Here is a 17415-nt window from a genome sequence, read left to right as displayed (position 1 = left end):
AGTTTTCTAGCACCTCAACGTCTACTGTAGACGACTCGTGGGCGGAATCCCATTTCGGGAACTCTGAGCGCCCAGTCTGCTTGCAACGCACTCAGAGGCAAACTCCATCTCAACAGCCAACGAGGAGCACAGCAGAAGCCTACCGATGACGATGGTCAAGTCAAGTGTTCAACCGATACTTCTAAAGGGTCCACAGAAGACCTCGCTCGATTCCTCCGTGACACTCCGTGAAAGCCAATACGTCGCTGTGCGCTACAAAAGCAAACGCTCGATGATGTCCTGGCAGGTCTTCAACCTCCTACGCCGCCTCGCAGCCATCGCAGCCGCCATCCAATACGTCATCGTCTCCATGTCGGCCACTTGGTGGGCATTGCAGGTCCTGAGCGGTGCCCACAACCCGACTGAAACTCTACGGGTCTTCCCGTCTTCAATCATCGAGGGGTACTTGGGCGAAGGCCTCATCCGTGATAGCCCCTTGGTGCAAGAAATACTCGGAGGAGACACAACACCGCGAGACTACGCGTTGTATCTCGAATCTGCCACCAACACGTCGACTGAAAGCTGCTCCAATGTGCCTCTTTTCAATCCAATGATCTACAACCACAGCTTCCTGAGCAGCGGATACCAGGGGATAGTGGACGACACTGAGTACAACATCTCGGGTCTTGCAGACTTGGAACTTGTAGTTATGGTCGTCGACTGTACGTTCCGACAGATTATGGTGGGGGATCCGTCCGCCGTGCGCGTGTTCAACTTGGTGCGCTCCCGGTCCGACCCCAACGACTTGTACCTGGTCACAATGTCGCTCAATGTACAAGAGTACGAGGTGCGCAAGCTGCACAAACGTGGCCCTGCGCTAGTCGGCATGCTTACGCTGGTGCAGGACATGCAGGCGGATAATGTGCAACAGTTCTACATGTTGGCGACGACTTACCCCTATCAGCGCGTACCAAATTTCGAGATGTACGAGTTGGTAGGGGTGACGAGTGAGAGTTACCTAGAGCTGCGTAGTATTCCACGTGACCCGTTGACACACCCAGTGAAGAACTTGATCACGGCGAGGAAGCGTGGGTTCTTTGACGGTGACGACCAGTCGAATGTCCGCGTCATGTACTCAACACTGCGCGGGGTGAATGCCAAGACGGCGTTGACGCGCTGGGAGTGGATCGGAGAGGCCGTGACTGTGGACTCGTGGGCTTGGGTGCACTGTATTCATTTCTTCTTCGGCTTGGAGACGATTTACTCACTTCTAGTGCTGCTTTTGGTTACTTACCAGAAGGTTCGTGCGGGCAAAGTCTGGATTGGAGATCCGTTCTCATCCTTGTCGACTACAGGTCTCGTATTTCGCGGAATCTTGGTGTTAATCTCGTGCTTCCTGGACAACTTCTGGTCGGTTAACGAGTACGCCATGTCCAGAGCCTCCATGATCACGGGTTCGCAAGTAGTCCGCGTGCACAAGGAGATCATGCACGCTGACATTATGGTGATTTTCCTAAGCTTGGTCGGCTTCTTGAGTTCCGTCTTCCGAGAGCGGATTGACCCCTCCATTGCAATTTTCCTGTTCGAGTTCATCCACAAGTACCGAATCACGTTGCTGCGCACATCGTCCGCAGTAGTCGACAAAATATCGACGTATTCGGACGCTAAATGGACTCTCGGAATTGCACAAGTAACTCCGGTTATGATGTCGATGTCTCCGATGCGCATGTGGTCCTCGTTCCAGTTCCCAGAGAAAGACCCCGTCTTCATCATCGCCTCCTTCTTCCCCACGACTTACTTGCTGGTTTCCATCTCGGGCTTCGCAATTCTGAGGAAGATGTATCGGTTCCGCTACCCGGACAAAGTTCACACTAGATCAAGCCAAAGCACAGATACATCGGGCAATGAGAAGGTGGCCATGACCATGAAAGGCATCGTCACCAACTTTGAGATCTCGACGGGTGCCGAGCTACAGACAAGGTTCGGACTCATCTCCGACTACAACAACTACGTCTACTTCAAGGGCATGAAGTTCGCCTCGCCTGACGGCGTCTACTGTTCTGGATACGTCATCGTGAACGGAAAATATCTGGTGAACACCAAACACTTGCTGTCGATTGTGCTGATGAAGCTGTTGCACGCGCGCTTTGCCAACGTGTACGCGTATGAGGTGGACGGCAACAGTGTGAAGGAGATGGCTCGACTGGTGCATACGAACACGTTCATGTGGTCGGACCTGTGGCGCCTTAATGTCACAGTGCTGCTCTAAACGCTAATTAGGAAGTAAATGTACTAAGTATTATATATTATGCATAGAAAATGTTGGTTGGTGAAAGCTTTTGCTAGTTGAATGGATACATCTCCTTGAACAGGTACATCGGGAAGGACGCCTCGTTGCCTGCCGGTCGCGGAAAGCACATAACCTGGTGCACCAAGGCTGGATCGGTCATCGGAGTAGCACAGAACGGGTACCGGCAGCCCAAACAACTTTCGTTTGGGTCTTAATCCACGCCGGTATCGCTGTCAAGTTCGTTCGTTGGACATTCAGCGACATGACCATTGCATCCGGCGCCATGAGCGTAGCGGGGAGCTCCTGCAGCGGGTTGTCCTTCAGCCTGAGGTCCGGGATGATCATGCGCGGAGACATAATTGCCAGCGTAGGAATCGTCTTGATCTGGTTCCCCATGAACGAGAGTCTGTACACTCGAGAGAAGAACATTTGATACGGAATCTGCGCCAGGACGCCGTTCTCGAAGGCGATCACTGCTAGAGCGTGCCACCGCTTGTAGAGGCCGTCGGGTAAAGTTGTGAGGTTGGTTTCCGAGAACTGCATGTTGATCGTGGACGCAGGTAGCGGTTGCAAGAGTCCGGGGGGGGGAACATGTTCATCTGCGTCTTCCCGATTAGTACCGACAATAAGCGGGGGGGCGCTGTTGCGGACACGGAGCTGTCGATGTCCCAGTTCACAATTGTGCTGTTGTACATGTGCAACATGACCAAACAGTAGAGATTTTGGAACTCAACAGCGCGGAGCAATGCACAACTGCCAGCGTTTCCAGCGAACTTTGGTCCAACCTGTCGAACGACGTCGTGTCGAGAGATACCGTGTTTCTTGCGTGACAATCATACACCAGGCTTGAGCATGGTGCCTGACCATTCGAGAACCAAGGTCGAGTCACAGCTCGACACCCCACGAAGTCGAAGCTGGATTCACGCAGAGTTGCTAAAGAGTGGAGGATAATGATGACAATCCCCCACAGAATAAAGACCAGGATAATAATGCGATGTCTGTACTCCTTGCGGGCTTGAAGACGCCATTTCCTTGACGTCATCAGTATCCGAACCACCCCCTTTCGGTCGCACGACGACATATTTGGTGTTCTTTTCATCAACTCCAGGGATCACTGCCGCTTCACTGTGTCCCAGTAACTCCCCCACAGTCACCAGTGAGAGGATAATGCTGAGTTGTGGGATCAATTTCGTTCCGAAGTCGAAGAGACCTGACGCAAACAGCAGTCGATTCTCAAGGGCCATCCCGGCGACAGCAACCGGGTCGTACAGGAAGTCTGGGTTCTTGAACCCTTCGATTTCAAAGTCGAAGCCCCTGACGTACGGGAGGAAAACAATCAGCGTGATGACGATCATGATACCGAAGCTGATCAGCGCATCGAACGTGAGCGTGACGACGCGTTCGAGCGCGGCGTGTGTCTGAAGAACTTCTGGTTCGCTGCAGTAGTCCAGCAGTTTGTGACTAAGAGAGCAACGATCAGCGCGTTTAATTCGAAGTGGGATAGCAGATTGCTGGCTCGGTAGGCTTGGTACGTCTGGGAGCTGGTTTCCAGCACCTCGCGAAGGGCAAAGACCGTCGAGAAGTGCTCGCTTTCGACCAAATAATCCATACCGCGAGAAAAACTTGTTCCAGATGCCGGCAATGAAGCCACCAGCTCGTGGCGAGCTTGGGACAAAAGGAAGATGTTGAGCACCCGCACTGCGTGCATCCCCCCGACCGCACCGAAGACAGCGCCGTAGAAGCGGTAGTTCTGTATCCCCGTTAGCGACCAAACCGAGACGTAGAGTGGCAAAGTGCCCTTCGTGAGGTACCAATACGTCATAGCGACGCAAACGAGATGCGCAGCGCAGATGCCACAATAAACAACCATGCTACTGCATACAGCACCGGAGAGAGCTCCAGCGTCAACAGGGGCCTACGCGGAGCACTCGCTTTTCAGTTGAAGAGCTGAGGAGCTCATTGCCTTGATAACAACAACCAGTGTTAGTTTGGCCACGTGTGTTGAGTCTCTGGTGGTCGACAAGTTCCAAAGTGAGCGTCACGGACGGGAACTCATCCAAATTTGGGACACGTGTGCACGAGACCCTCCTCGGTTCTCAATAGTGAATATCGTAAGAATGGTCGATGATGTACATGTAGAATGATGTATTATTACATGCATGTTGGTATATTAATAATTGTTTGTATGGCGCTCGAACGTGCGTGGGTCTGGGTGGATGCTGGTGCTGGGCAAGTTCCAAAGCGAGCGCCAAGAATGGGGGCAAATTCAAAATTAGTTGGGAATATGTGTACGAGACCTCCCCTCGGTTCTTAGGATGTCGTAAGGATAGTTTCTTGTTCTTGAAGGCGTAGGTGTACGTGTTTGGGTCGGACGCAGGCGCGAAACACATAAAGCATTACATTTGCCATTACTTCTCTGTTTCACGAAACTATGCAGTAAATTTTCATTTTCCGATATCTCGTGATTCACGAGTCGTGAACAAATAAGGGTAAGTCCACCGGTTATGGCGCACTTAAGCGGAAAATGGCATAGCGAGCGCTGTACTTGTCCAATCGATTCGCTTAAATTAGCATTAGAAAGCCAAGACGGTAAGCTATCTTTCTAAGCAAACCAGAAGTGGATTTACGCAATATTGACGCAACGAGGCGTCAATGAAGTCGCATGATATTTCATGCGATCTCGGCATGGCCCTACCAATTCTGGGGCACCAGTTGTTACTGAAAGTAAGTCAAAACGGAAACAGAGGTTGATTACAGGTCTGCAAAATATACAATGGGTTGCTGGAGCACAGGAGTTACACAAAGGCTTGCAGGGGCTGCTCCATCGTCAAGACCGCTACTTTGAGTTGTAGCAGACACCTTGTACGCGCCAAACGCCTCAGTAGTTGCTGAGATATTGGGGTTCAAAACTCGTGCCTCTCTGGCTACGCCATCGTTCTAATCGGCGCAGAAGCGGTTCTGTATCCATTTCGCGACGAGCTTGGGTTCCATTTTCCTCGGTAGCTGGAGCGTTCGTGTGTGCATCTACATTATCACCAGCGTTCTCACGAGGCATCTCAGTGACCACGTGCCATATGCCCCATGTTGAAGTTGACTTGAAGATGGCTACGGCTCGCTTTTCTCCCCCTCGTTTCTGTCTTTTTCGCTTGTAGCTCCTCCGCTTTGCCCCGCTTCTTGCTCACGTCTCTTCTCCTCTCTCTCACGCTGCTTGTCTTCTTCTTGCTTCTTCTTACCCGATTCCTGTGCTGCAGGTAGCAAATTAAAGTGTGTGATCGGCGCTTCTTGCTGCATTTTTACAGCTCGCCACCGCTCCTTTTAATGAAGCTAGCGAGGGCTCCTGGCGCTAGAATTTGAGGCTCACCACATTTTCCTCCGCAATTCATCGGCTATTTGTCGCCTTACCCACAAGAAGGTATGGTTGGGATCGCCTTCATTCACTGCGTCCAGGAAAATTGATTGTGCGCGTGAAAGTGTTGTTTTAGGCTCGCAACGACAGCATTGATAATGACCAATAAGATGCCATCGCGGAGCGCTTTTGCGTTTTAATTGGAAAATATTATGCGATGGGGCATATTTTATCCAATCATATGAAGTTATGTGTACCACACATTGTTGATGATAGTTTCGTGGAACAGAGAAGTATGTTGAAGTTGTAGTAAATTACAGTCGTTCATATAGGTCTTTTTGGATCGTTAAATGAACCGTCGCGGCCAGTGGTAAAGTCGCCGAGTCCGCAGCCTGCCTTCGTTCATCCATGTCGGACCTGTCGTCCCCCGTCAAGAAGAATGTCCCGAAGCACTTGCGCCACGCCATTTCCAGCAGGAACAAGGCGGTGGTGCCTCGCCCCAAACGCAAACCTCGCGTGTATCTGGCGAAGCAGTTCGCAGGAGAACCTCTGCGTGAATGGGTGCAGCGGAACCTCGAGAGCTCCTTGGCAGGCAGCATTTTCAATGCAGCCACGACGGTGCTGAGTACCTTCCACGCTTTGTTCCACATCAGCCTCAACTGGTCTGGGCTGCGGATCGGACTGGACCCGTGGATGCAAGGTAAACAAACGCATTATGAAATACTTACTAATATTTTACGACTAACACATATTTCTTGACAACAGAGCTCGACTTTTGCCTCAACATCGTCTTCACGCTCGAGTTCGTCGACAATTTTGTAGATTTTCACCTAAAACTTTATGCTCAGTGTCTCATTCTCTGTGTTTTTGTCAGATACGCACTGCACGTGTATGCTGCCTTCGACCGACTCGAGTACGTTGTGGGTTTCTTTCCGATGGTGGAGTTTGCTGTCGTGTTGCCGTCGTGGTTCGACCTCATCACAGCGTACAGTCCGAGCATCACCTCGACGAGTACGCTTCCCCAGCTTTCACGAATGCTGCGACCGCTTCGCTTCATTCGAATCTTCCGTCTCGTACAATTTGCAACATCTTCGCTCCAGCAACAGGCGTCGGCAGCGATGCTCACTATTGTGTCCATTGTATTCGCCACAGCTGGCGTCGTGCAGGCTACTGAGGCGTGCCTTGAAGTGTGCGACGATGAACCTCGTGTGTGCAAGTGCCGCGATCTGTCGTTCCCCAATTTGCTGTACTTTGTGGTGGTGAGCATCTCGACTCTGGGCTATGGCGACATCTCTCCCGTGTCGACCAGCGGCAAGTTTGTCATCGCCTTCGTCATCCTCTTCACCTTCATCGTCGTGCCGATCCAAGTGAACCGCATCCAGGCGACTATCACGTCGCACACGGACTATTCCTCTGCTTATTCAGAGGCGAAGCTGCATCCGCACGTTATCATTACTGGTTACGTGAACGCCGACACGCTGTCCATCTTCTTCGGGGAGTTCTTCCACCCCAGCAACCTTAACTGGAACGAGCGAGTGGTTATCCTCAACGCGTCCCAGCCCACACCCGAGATCAACAAGGTGCTGCACACTTACGACAGCAAAGTGCAGTATATTGTCGGGTCCCCTTTGCTGGACGATGACTTGACCCGAGCTGTGCTGAGCGACGCCAGTGCCTGCTACGTGCTAGTGAACCGACAGTCGTCGCGTCCTCAGTACGCGGATCAGTGCTGCGCACTCATCACCATCGCTCTCCGTCGAGGGAACCCGACGTGTCCGATATACGCGCAGATAATCAACTCGAGGAATGCCGCGACGCTGCTGAAGATGGGGGCGAGCGATGTTGTGGTCCTTGGGATGCTCAAGTTCTCCGTCTTAGGACGAAGTTGCCAGGTGTGGGGGCTCCCGACGCTGCTGTTGAACCTCCTTACACAGTGCAACAGCGACCTGGACAGCCACCATTCTTCTCTGCAGTGGCAACGTCAGTATTTGCATGGCTACATGCATGGAATCTTCCTAGTCGACATCCCCCGTACCTTTTCAGGGCTCACGTTTGGTGATCTCATTCGGTTTCTCTACGACAAGGCGTCGCTTATCCCTCTGGCCATGCTCACGGACGACGGGGTGCGCTTTATGGACATGGAGTTCAAGCTTGGCGCCACGGCGGACCCGAATTTGTGCTGCAAAGTGTACGCTATTGCCAAGGGGCTAAACGCAGTTGAAGGCGTCATGAAAATCCCGCCGGAGCAGATTCTTTCGTACCGCAAAGGCATGCGACGCAAGGTTAAGTCCATGTCCAGCAACAGTTTACTGGAGATGAAGAAGATCAAGCCAGCTCTGGGCAATGAGATCGAGCAGATCCGAGAGAGTATCATGAACATGTACGCGGTCGCTGAGGATTACGACGTCGAGGCTGCGATTGGTATGGCCGAAAGGGAACACAACGGTTATCCGAACTCAGATCAACCTTTAGATGGGGAGGTGTCGGAATACGAACGCTTTGTGCCGCTTGGTGTACCCGAAGACGTCGCGGATCACATTGTGGTGTGTGGCTTCCCATCCGACACGTATCACTTCATCAAGACGATTAGAGAGGCGCCCATGCCCGATGACTACACTCCATCGCCGGCTATTGTGTTCTTAGCTTCGGATCCAATTGACGAGCGCGAGTACGAGCGTCTGCGAGGGTTCATCGACATTTATTTTGTGCAAGGTTCGCCTGTAAACTTCGGAGACCTCAAGAAAACCAACATCCGCTTCGCCATCTCCGTTCTCATCCTCACACAGGCGTCAGAAGCTCCATACTCCGACCCAAACATGGTGGACGCTGACGCTATTACCATCGTGCGGTACATTGTGGAGATCAGTCAACGCACGCGGATGCCGAACCTCGTGGTGGAGTTGGATAAGTCCTCAAACGTCAAGTTGCTGAGCTCGTTAGCCAATGAACGACGTACTAGCTCCGCCTTCGGACTCCCAGCGCTCGTGGTTCGCAACGTCTCCTATCGTACTCCACGGCAAAGCAATACTCTCGCAGCAGCCACTTCAAGGCGCGACTCGTTCTGGAGCTCGCTGGACGAGGGCGACGGTAATACGGACTCATCGTTCGTACTGGAGGAGTTCATCGCCTCCGGTCGTGTGTTTATGAACTCGATGCTTGACTCACTCATGAGCGAGTGCTACCGGAAGCCCTGGATCACACAGTTCCTCCATCTACTCATCAACGGCAGCATCAACGATCTCGAGTGCGTCCGCTACCTTTCGTATTATTTGTTTTTGTGTGATTCTGACTATAACTTTATTCCTGAAAATTGTAGGGAGCGACGACTGTTCCAAGTGGAGGCGCCAGAAGAGCTGATTGCTCTCAAGTATGGCGAGTGCTTCCGCAAGTTCCTCGACATGGTACGCATGTACTTCTGTTGGTCTAGGACGATGGAATCCTGACCAAGTCCTTTTACTTTCTTTTTTTTACTTTTTTTTACTTGTAGGCGAGTTGCACTTGTATCGGACTTTGGCGACCGGAACGTGGCGTGGTTCTCCCTCACCCCTGCGTTTTTATCAATCCCCCCATGGACCTCCAGATCGAGCCTGGTGACCTCTTCTTCGTTGTGGGCAAACCCTTCACCTTCGCATCCAGCCCCGACATCTTCACGCATTGAAGTTCATAAAAACAAGTTGCCTTTTTCAAGCCTTCTCATTGGTCCGTTAACTATTTTCATTCTAACCAATCCCGTCCATTATTCATTTGTGGCGACCAAGTATCGGAGACCTGGCATTGCGTCCTGCCCCGTCCTGCGTGAATATGAGCGCGTTCCGGTCCAAGTTCCTGTACCCGGCCAAGGTGAACTGGTTCCCGGGCCACATGGCTCTTGCGCGCCGCGCGATGGTGTCTCAAATGGACGCGGTCGACGTCCTGATCGAGGTGCGCGACGCTCGAATTCCGTGGAGCTCGGCCAATCCCGTCCTGGAGGAGGCGTTCGGCAAGTCCAAGCCCCGGCTCGTGGTCTTCAACAAGAGCGACCTGGCCAACTCCAACATGCAGCAACGCGTGGAGCAGCAGTGCAAGCAGCAGCTCGGGACGGCCACCGACTGCCTGTTCACGTCCGTGACCAAGGGCAAGCGGCTGCAGGCCATCCTGCAGTGGTGCAACAAGCACAGCGGCGCGCAGTTCAAGAGCACGGCCGGGTCCATGGTCATGGTGGTGGGGATCCCCAACGTGGGCAAAAGTTCGCTGATTAATGAGTTCCGACGACTGTCCAACAACCAGAAGATGGCCAAGGGCAGGAAGAGAGCCACCGTAGGCCCGACCCCCGGTGTCACGGTCCGCAACGACATTATCAAGGTGCGTTCAGGGGTGGTGAGTTAGAGGGGGCTAAAGGTTATTGACCGGCGTGCTTGGTTTTGCTGGTTTGTTGCAGGTGAACGACAAGCCGGCGGTGTATGTGGTGGACACTCCTGGTGTGATGCTGCCCAACATCCCGTCGGCTGAGACGGGAATGCGGCTGGCCCTTACGGGCGCGATCAAGGACGAGGTCGTGGGCACCGAGTTGATCGCAGACTACATGCTCTTCCTGCTGAACCAGATGAAATCGACGCGGTATGTGGATGCGCTGAAGCTTCCGCGCCCGACGGACGATATTGACGAGCTATTTGGGCTCGTCTACAAGCGCTGCGGAGCGCTCGGCAAGGAACCGGACGTGCAGAACAAACTGGCGGCGCAGTTCTTGCTGCAGGAGTTCCGTCACGGAGCGTTCGGCAACTTCACGCTCGACCCCATTGAGACGCCTGCTAAAGTCGTAATGCCTGCAGCTCCTTCGTCGTAAATGTACAATGAAAGTTGGGGAAATGCACCTGCCGCCTCGTCCCCTCACACCAGTTTCAGCCTCTCTCTCTCCGTTTGACCTTCACGCGTTCAAGCTCACACCACTCAGTCAGCGAGGATCAGTACTACAAGGTGGGTTCGAGGGCAGGAGAGGGGATTGGCTCGAGGTTTGAGGACGTCGATGGAGGCAAGTCATTCCCCTATTCTTAGCGGCAATAGGATGGCTCACGCGCTCGGTCACCCGTCCAGTTTGCAAGTTGCGCGCAGCTCCCGCAAGTCGTTTCGATCTGCCGACATCACTTTGGCTCGAGATAGCGCGAAAAAACAGCTAAACTTGTCGATCCCAAGGTGCAGGTGCAACTTCGACCTCTAGACGTACGTACACAGATAGCTCGGAGGTTGTTGGAGCCCCAAAAAAAGCGTGCCGAACGCCGGCGCAACCGCCGCTGGGACGCGGGATGATTCCATTCCCCCTTTTCCACACGGGCCACACTAGAATGACAGACACTCCCTCACGGGTGTCCATGTCGAAAGTGATCCCCAAGGACGACTCTGGCAAGGTGATCGAGATGGCGGGCAGCAGCGGCGGACGCAGCGGCACCAACCTGGCCAACAAGAACGACGAAAGCCAAGTGATGCCCCTCCCGTCCCCGAAATCCCCCAACAGCAACATGAACGGGGGTGGTAGCGCTCCAGCGTCGCCGATTCGAAGAACCCGACTGCATATCATGGGCGCGAGTATGCAGGACCTCAAGCTCAACTTCTTCCGTCCACGCACCAGCAGGAACAACGGGGCCCCCAGTCGCCAGGAGGACATTGGCATCTCGTTCGTGTCGCTGCAGTTCTCCAACGCGGACATGGAGCAGCGGTTCACCCTGGCGCGCTGTGTCAAGTACCAGACGCGGCTCAAGTTCGGCTCGGGCTTCACGGCCTTCTTCATCCCGTTGCTGGTGATCATGCAGGTGAGCTTCAAGACAAACGAAGAGGACGGCGAAAAGTGGACGCAACTGCCGCTCGTCATGGTGTTCCCGGGTATCGTCACGCTCATGGGGCTGCTGGTGGTCTTCTTCCAGCGGTTCTTCATGACGCACATGCAGTGGTTGACTCTGGTCTGCCTCATCGGCCAGATCAGCGCGTTGCTGGACACCACCGCGGCCGGTACAATGGTGAGCGAACGCAACATTTGGGTGCAGTTCATCTTCTCGCTGGGCATTACCAGTTCAACGGGGCTGACCTTCCTCAAGTCGACGACTGTGCTGGTGTGCTCGAGTATCTTCTTCCTGATCCTGGCCTGGGTCAAGTTTGCGACTAAAACGACTACGGAACAGCTCAGTGCACCGGGTACAGTCACCGCCGCCATTATCCTCTACTCGATCTTGCTCGCCTTCCTGTCGTGGAACTGGGAGTACGAAGAGCGTCGCGACTTCGTGCTGACGGAGCGTCTCGCCCAGGAGAACGTCATGGTGCAGATGACGATGGAGATGACGGGATGGTTCAGTGGCGGCGCGGCGGACCAGAGCCCCGGTAATGGAGCCGATGCCGGTGGGATTCTAAGTGCCAACTGTCACATTGACCCCAAGGACGTGCTGGTCAAGGAGGAGCTGGGAGAAGGAACCTTCGGCTGCGTGTACGCAGCGACGTGGAAGGAGACGCGAGTGGCTGTCAAGAAGATCACGCTGCAGGGCGACACCAAGTCGATCGTGACGAGTTTCGGCTCCGAGGCGAGTGTCATGGCGCAACTGCGTCATCCGAACGTCGTCATGTTCATGGGCGTCATGGTGCACCCGGAGTTCGTGGGGCTTGTGATGGAGCTCTGTCCCAAGGGCAGCGTCTACACTGTTATCCACAACGAAGACGTCAAGATCGACTGGTCTCTGCTGCTGCGCATGATGGTGGACTCCAGCCGTGGAATGCACTTCCTGCACTCGAGCAAGCCTCCGATTCTCCACCGCGACCTGAAGAGTGTCAACCTGCTGATTGATGCCGACTGGCGCTGCAAGGTCTCGGACTTCGGTCTCTCCAAGCTCAAGGCTTTCCGTGAAGACCAGAACGAGTCCGGAGTGGCTGCCAGCGTCAATTCCGATGCCAAGAACGTCCCTCGCGTCTTCATCGGCTCCAGCGTCTGGATTGCGCCCGAGGTGTTCAAGGGCGAGGAGCACACGGAGAAGGCGGACGTCTACAGCTTCGGCGTGATTCTCTTCGAGGCGCTCAGCAGCTCCGTTCCCTACAATTCCATCTCGGTGGACGCCGTTCCGTTCGTGGTGCAGGCTGGAAAACGCCCCACAGATTTTCAGGCGCTGGAGCTTCCTCCTGGAGACGCTATGCAGGACCTGTACAGCCTCATGACGCGCTGCTGGAGCGCTGAGATCTACGCGCGACCGTCCTTCTCGATCATTATCTCGACGCTGCAGTCCATTCTCACCAAGCACTGCGGCGACGAGAAGTGGGAGGACCACATCATCTACCCGGACCGGAAGATCGTCAACCCTTCGAACGCACCCGCAGACGACGATGGTCTGTCCATCCGTGAGGAGGATTTGATCGTGGATGCCGCTATCGGGCGAGGTGTCTTCGGTGTGGTATACAAGGGCAGCTACTTCGGCACCCCAGTTGCTATCAAGAAGCTGCATGTGAGCGGAGTCCCTAAGAACACTCTGGTCGAGTTCGAGAAGGAGTGCAGCATCATGAAGGGCCTTCACCACCCCAACATCGTGCTGTTCATGGGTTCTTGCTCTAAACCGCCGACTCTGTTGCTGGTGACGGAGCTGCTGGCCAACGGCAGCTTCTTCGACATTTACCACAAGATGCCGCGTCCAGATCCTGCTCGCCAGCTGCGTCTAGCTTACAGCGTGGCGTTCGACATGGCCAAGGGTCTGGCATACCTCCACAACCACAATCCGATCGTCATCCACAGAGACCTCAAGTCTCAGAACATTCTGCTGGACGACAGGATGCGCACCAAGATCGGCGACTTTGGTCTGTCCAAGTTCCGAGACGTTGGCAAGACCATGTCCATCTGCGGTAGCCCCCTCTGGGTGGCTCCGGAAGTGCTGCGTGGTGAGAAGTATGGTACCCCGTGCGACGTCTACAGTTTCTCAATCATCGTGTGGGAGGCGCTGGCCTGGGGTGAGCCGTACCCGGATCTGGGCTCAAGTGACATCATGAATGGTGTTGCGGGTGGAAACTTGCGCCCGACTGTTCCTGACGGCACGCCGACCGGGCTCGCTCGTCTGCTAGAAGAGTGCTGGACCAAGAAGCAGGACCAGCGCCCGACGTTCAACGAGCTCGTGCCAAGACTCGAGGCCATGAGCAAGGATTTTGCAGCCTAGAATTGCCACTAGCTGACAACCAGTAGTTCATTTATCGCTAGTGTTCACGCTAGCTTCGTCTGACCCTCCTTCTCGCCTGACTGACACCCTAGTACTCTTGTATTTAATAATACAGCAATACAGCACCAAAGATCTGCTCTATTCGTTCGTTTTTAACTACTCAGCACTCTTTGCTTCTTGTCCTTGTGAAATAGCCAACTTGAACACGCGGTAATGGTGATTCAACGACTTGATCGTGTGCAGCTTGAAATGACTCAGCAGCACACCATCTTCCGGGTTAGCGCGGTCAAAGATCACGCGTCGTGCGCGACTGTGCACCAGCGCCATCGCGCACATGCCACACGGCTCGCGGTCCAGATACACGTCGTATCCAGTACACAAGTATGACTCAGTCGACTTGGTCTTCACCTGTTGCAGCTCTGCAGTGGCGGCGTCCTCTCCTTCGGCACACTTCTGCTTCTTGCTCGCCTTCTCCTGCACCTCCACCTCTCGTCGTCGATCCCGCTCTGCAACGGCGTCGACCGCCACCATCACAGGGTGGTACAACGTCTCGAACTTGTACTTGGCCTGCAACTCCTCACCGACCTCCGACGTCGCAACCGGTTCATCAGTCTCTAGGTCCACCACCACGCAGCCCCACGCACAGCTCAGCGTCTGCTCCCTCTCCTCCTTCAGTCTTTCTCCAACGCTCACCGCAGACTTCAAATGCTTCAGCATCTTCTCCTTCTCGTGGTCTTCAATTGGTGGCAGCGCTGTGGCCTCCTCCACGCTGGCGTGGAAGATGAGCGGCCAGTGCTTCGTGTGCTTCTCGAACAGCTCTCGGGTGCGCGGTGCGAGCTTCAGCGCGTCTGCCGTGGTGAGTCGAGCTTCGAACATTGTTTCCAGCTGCTCGAGCTCCTCGGAGGGCTCTGTGGTGTCGTGGGCGTCCGAGTTTAAAGGGCACACGAGCGCCACGAGCGTTTTCGGGGATTCCGCGTGCTTTTTCAGCCGCTTCAGGTGCGCGAACCCGAGCTCCGTTAGTGGCTGGAAGCTCGCGGACAGGTGCTTCATGACCTTGGAGCCGAACCGGGCGGGGAACTCCAGCGCCACGAAGCGCTGCTGGGCCTCCAGCGCCTCGGCATCGAACTCCTCGGGGGCGACCACTTCCACGAGCTCCATTGTTGTCTTTTGACTGGCGTAAAGCAGAAGTAACGGTGCGTGAAGTGACGATAAGTGAAGTAGAGTTAAGGAGTGTCGACCAGCGAGAAGTTGAAGTTTGTACCCATTTTTAGCCGGTTTTTAGCGATCTTATCATCTGAGGAGGTGAGTGGCTTGCCTATTGCATTAGTGTCCATGTCGTCGCCCAGGTTCTTGAGTGTTTCTCCGTCGCAGCCGAGGGTGCTGCCGTTCGCGACGGCCACGGACTCGACGCTGCATCGTCCGGCGTGGCGCAGCACCAGGGCCATCGAGCCGTCGCCCTGGAGTCCGAGGAGAGTGAGTGAAAGACTGCTTCCTTCGTGTAGACTGCAACTGGTCCTTGACGTGTGCTAGTATCTCGTTTCCAGCCAACGTCTCGGTTCAAAGGTCACTTGCGCTATGATCTGCTAGGCCCGCCGACTTCCGATCTACCAACACCTCGGCCGGCAACACCAGCAGCGATCGCAGCAGAAACACCGCCCTCCTGTGAAGTTCCAGAAGTCAACTCAAGCACTGAGAAGAGCGAGTCACCTGCAACTGAGCTAGAAAATGCTGTAAATTCTCCCGACCAGAATGAAAATAGTGCTCCTGAAACAACAGCACCTTCAGCTAGCAATGATACGGCAGCGAAAGGTGGAAGTGCAGTCTCTCCCAGGACCGATTTGACGAATCTTGAGGAGCTGCGGTGGTTCCAGCATCGGTGGCTAGATAAGCACGGCCGCAATAGCAGCCTCAAGGCCACGCGTCAGCAGCTAGCACTGATGAGACGTTGGTTCGACTCGCTGGACGCAGACGGATCTGGTGAGGTCGGACTGGACGAGCTCGAGGACCCGCTCGTGTCGGTCGGGCTGGCGTGCAGTCGTGACGACGTCCAGCATCTGATCGAGGAAGTCGACCTCAACGGCACAGGCGGCGTCACATTCGACGCCTTCTTGAATCTGCTCTACCCGGAGCGAGCCAAGCGCGAGCGAAGTCGAAGGTTTCCCCCGCCACTTCACACACCCAAGCATCGACCTCCAGCTCGTCCCGATGCCTCGTCGAAAGCCTCTGGGGTGAGTCCCAAGGCGAGAAACTCTGGAAAGACCGTTGTCGTGAACCCTGTTGCGCGGTTGTTCGAGGACCTGCAAGCAGGGAAGCTTGGTGACATGGACGTTCCGTTCCCCGTCCTCATCACAGCTTACCGTCGACGGATGCTTCTCAACGCGCACATGGCTGACAACCCGACCGCGAAAAGGTGAGTTTGGAGCTGTTAGACACGACTTGTCATTGTTTTCTTACCTTTGAGACGCCGCCAGAGTTGGGTCTTCCGTGTTGCAGGCTCTTGAGGCATCCAGGCAAGAACCCTCGACGGACGATACGTACGACTGGCGCAGAACACATTTCGACCTTCAATTACCTTCGCTGTTTCCATGACAACACGAGAATAAGTCTACATCATCGCAGTCAGACCCAACAGGACAGCAGCAACTGCACAAGAAATCCAACACAATAGTTATACCACAAGTCACATCCGCTCCTCGCTCTTCCTGAATCAAATCTCACCACTTTACAGATTCATTTTCAAGCCTTGACAGCTTTCACCTAAACATCTCGCCCGTGCCGAAGGCAGCTTGACTCACAATGTCCTATGTCATCGCCTGAAGCAGATTGCTGCCCTTGATGGTGGCACCACGAACGTGAGGGGCTGCCAGTCTAAACCGGACGGCCGACTCGTGTCTACTCGTTCGTTCGCCACCACCACTAACCAGCAAGGTCAGCTCTGCTTCGTCCGCTACGCACCAGATCAGGAAAATGGCCAGGTTTGCAGCATACATACACACGCCCCGCCACTCCCCTCAGGCTTCCCGTGGCCCAAGTTCGCCAACGGGGCCTCCTCGGTGCTCCGCTTGCTTTTCTGATACTTTCCGTCCATGCCTCTCTCCATTGCGTCGTTGCTCGCTGCCACCGACTCCAGAATGTCGACCTTCGCTTATAGTGGGTAGAGTGTTACTTGGCATTCACCGTACTCATAGGTGGGGTCTTTGAAGAGCCACTAGTACTTGTCACGGGCTTCTGCATCGATGTCTGCGAGGGCTGTGAAGCTTGAGGTCCTGATGTTGAGTTGCCGGGGTGTTGCTGGTTCGGGGCAGCACCCGGCTGACCGCCAGCCTGGCCGGCAGCTCCTCCTACCTTTGTGCGCTTGAAAGCGGCAGCATTTGCTGCTGCCGCCATCTGCTGCTGAGACTGTGTAAGCGTCCGCTTTGTACCCGCCAGGTGCGCAGGATCGTTGCCTCCATTCTTCATTGCGTCACCGTTGAGACCGGAACTACCATCTCCCTGCAGATCGTCAGATCCTAGCAGCGAAGACGATAAATCCAAGTTCAGGAAGTCGGAAGATTCACCGAGGCTCATGTCTCCACTCATGCGCTGCTGGTTGGCGCTACCATTTACTGCACCAGGTCGCTGCTGAGCTTGAGCCTGGGCCTGGGCTTGCG

At 54.6% G+C, this 17415-nt stretch overlaps 8 protein-coding genes across 8 annotated transcripts; 5 read left to right on the top strand and 3 right to left on the bottom strand.

Moving 5' to 3' along the window:
* Positions 1-145: 145 nt before the first annotated feature.
* Positions 146-2248, top strand: PHYSODRAFT_327114 (hypothetical protein; the record flags this gene model as incomplete). Its single annotated transcript, XM_009523195.1, has 1 exon — positions 146-2248. One exon carries the CDS (start codon positions 146-148, stop codon positions 2246-2248), a length of 2103 nt encoding a protein of 700 aa, XP_009521490.1.
* A 73-nt stretch (positions 2249-2321) lies between these two features.
* Positions 2322-4091, bottom strand: PHYSODRAFT_327113 (hypothetical protein; the record flags this gene model as incomplete). Its single annotated transcript, XM_009523194.1, has 4 exons — positions 2322-2377; positions 2452-2806; positions 3274-3730; positions 3802-4091. 4 exons carry the CDS (start codon positions 4089-4091, stop codon positions 2322-2324), a joined length of 1158 nt encoding a protein of 385 aa, XP_009521489.1.
* Positions 4092-6023: 1932 nt separating this feature from the next.
* On the top strand, positions 6024-9273 carry PHYSODRAFT_481128 (hypothetical protein; the record flags this gene model as incomplete). The annotated part of the gene is made up of 5 exons (XM_009523193.1): positions 6024-6315; positions 6381-6417; positions 6490-8859; positions 8932-9016; positions 9103-9273. 5 exons carry the CDS (start codon positions 6024-6026, stop codon positions 9271-9273), a joined length of 2955 nt encoding a protein of 984 aa, XP_009521488.1.
* Positions 9274-9416: 143 nt separating this feature from the next.
* On the top strand, positions 9417-10437 carry PHYSODRAFT_297549 (hypothetical protein; the record flags this gene model as incomplete). Its single annotated transcript, XM_009523192.1, has 2 exons — positions 9417-9971; positions 10033-10437. 2 exons carry the CDS (start codon positions 9417-9419, stop codon positions 10435-10437), a joined length of 960 nt encoding a protein of 319 aa, XP_009521487.1.
* A 457-nt stretch (positions 10438-10894) lies between these two features.
* PHYSODRAFT_486267 (hypothetical protein) lies at positions 10895-13765 on the top strand (the record flags this gene model as incomplete). Its single annotated transcript, XM_009523191.1, has 1 exon — positions 10895-13765. The coding sequence occupies one exon, from the start codon at positions 10895-10897 to the stop codon at positions 13763-13765; it is 2871 nt and encodes a 956-aa protein (XP_009521486.1).
* A 450-nt stretch (positions 13766-14215) lies between these two features.
* Positions 14216-14923, bottom strand: PHYSODRAFT_457385 (hypothetical protein; the record flags this gene model as incomplete). The annotated part of the gene is made up of 1 exon (XM_009523190.1): positions 14216-14923. A coding segment is annotated over one exon (708 nt), but the record flags the coding sequence as incomplete, so codon positions are not given.
* Positions 14924-15603: 680 nt separating this feature from the next.
* Positions 15604-16354, top strand: PHYSODRAFT_479752 (hypothetical protein; the record flags this gene model as incomplete). Its single annotated transcript, XM_009523189.1, has 2 exons — positions 15604-16081; positions 16239-16354. Coding segments are annotated over 2 exons (594 nt in total), but the record flags the coding sequence as incomplete, so codon positions are not given.
* A 304-nt stretch (positions 16355-16658) lies between these two features.
* PHYSODRAFT_285169 (hypothetical protein) lies at positions 16659-17360 on the bottom strand. The gene has a single exon (XM_009523188.1). It carries the CDS (start codon positions 17342-17344, stop codon positions 16928-16930), a length of 417 nt encoding a protein of 138 aa, XP_009521483.1. The 5' UTR covers positions 17345-17360; the 3' UTR covers positions 16659-16927.
* Between the last annotated feature and the right edge of the window lie 55 nt (positions 17361-17415).

The sequence above is a fragment of the Phytophthora sojae genome (assembly GCF_000149755.1).
Source record: "Phytophthora sojae unplaced genomic scaffold PHYSOscaffold_2, whole genome shotgun sequence".
Lineage (NCBI taxonomy): Eukaryota > Oomycota > Peronosporomycetes > Peronosporales > Peronosporaceae > Phytophthora > Phytophthora sojae.
The sequence above is the reverse complement of the archived record's forward strand: the minus strand, read 5'-3'. Positions and strand labels throughout refer to the sequence as shown.

Bases quoted from the DNA above. Each gene is read 5' to 3' on its own strand.
- PHYSODRAFT_285169 (XM_009523188.1), bottom strand. From the start codon at position 17,344: ATGAGTGGAGACATGAGCCTCGGTGAATCTTCCGACTTCCTGAACTTG.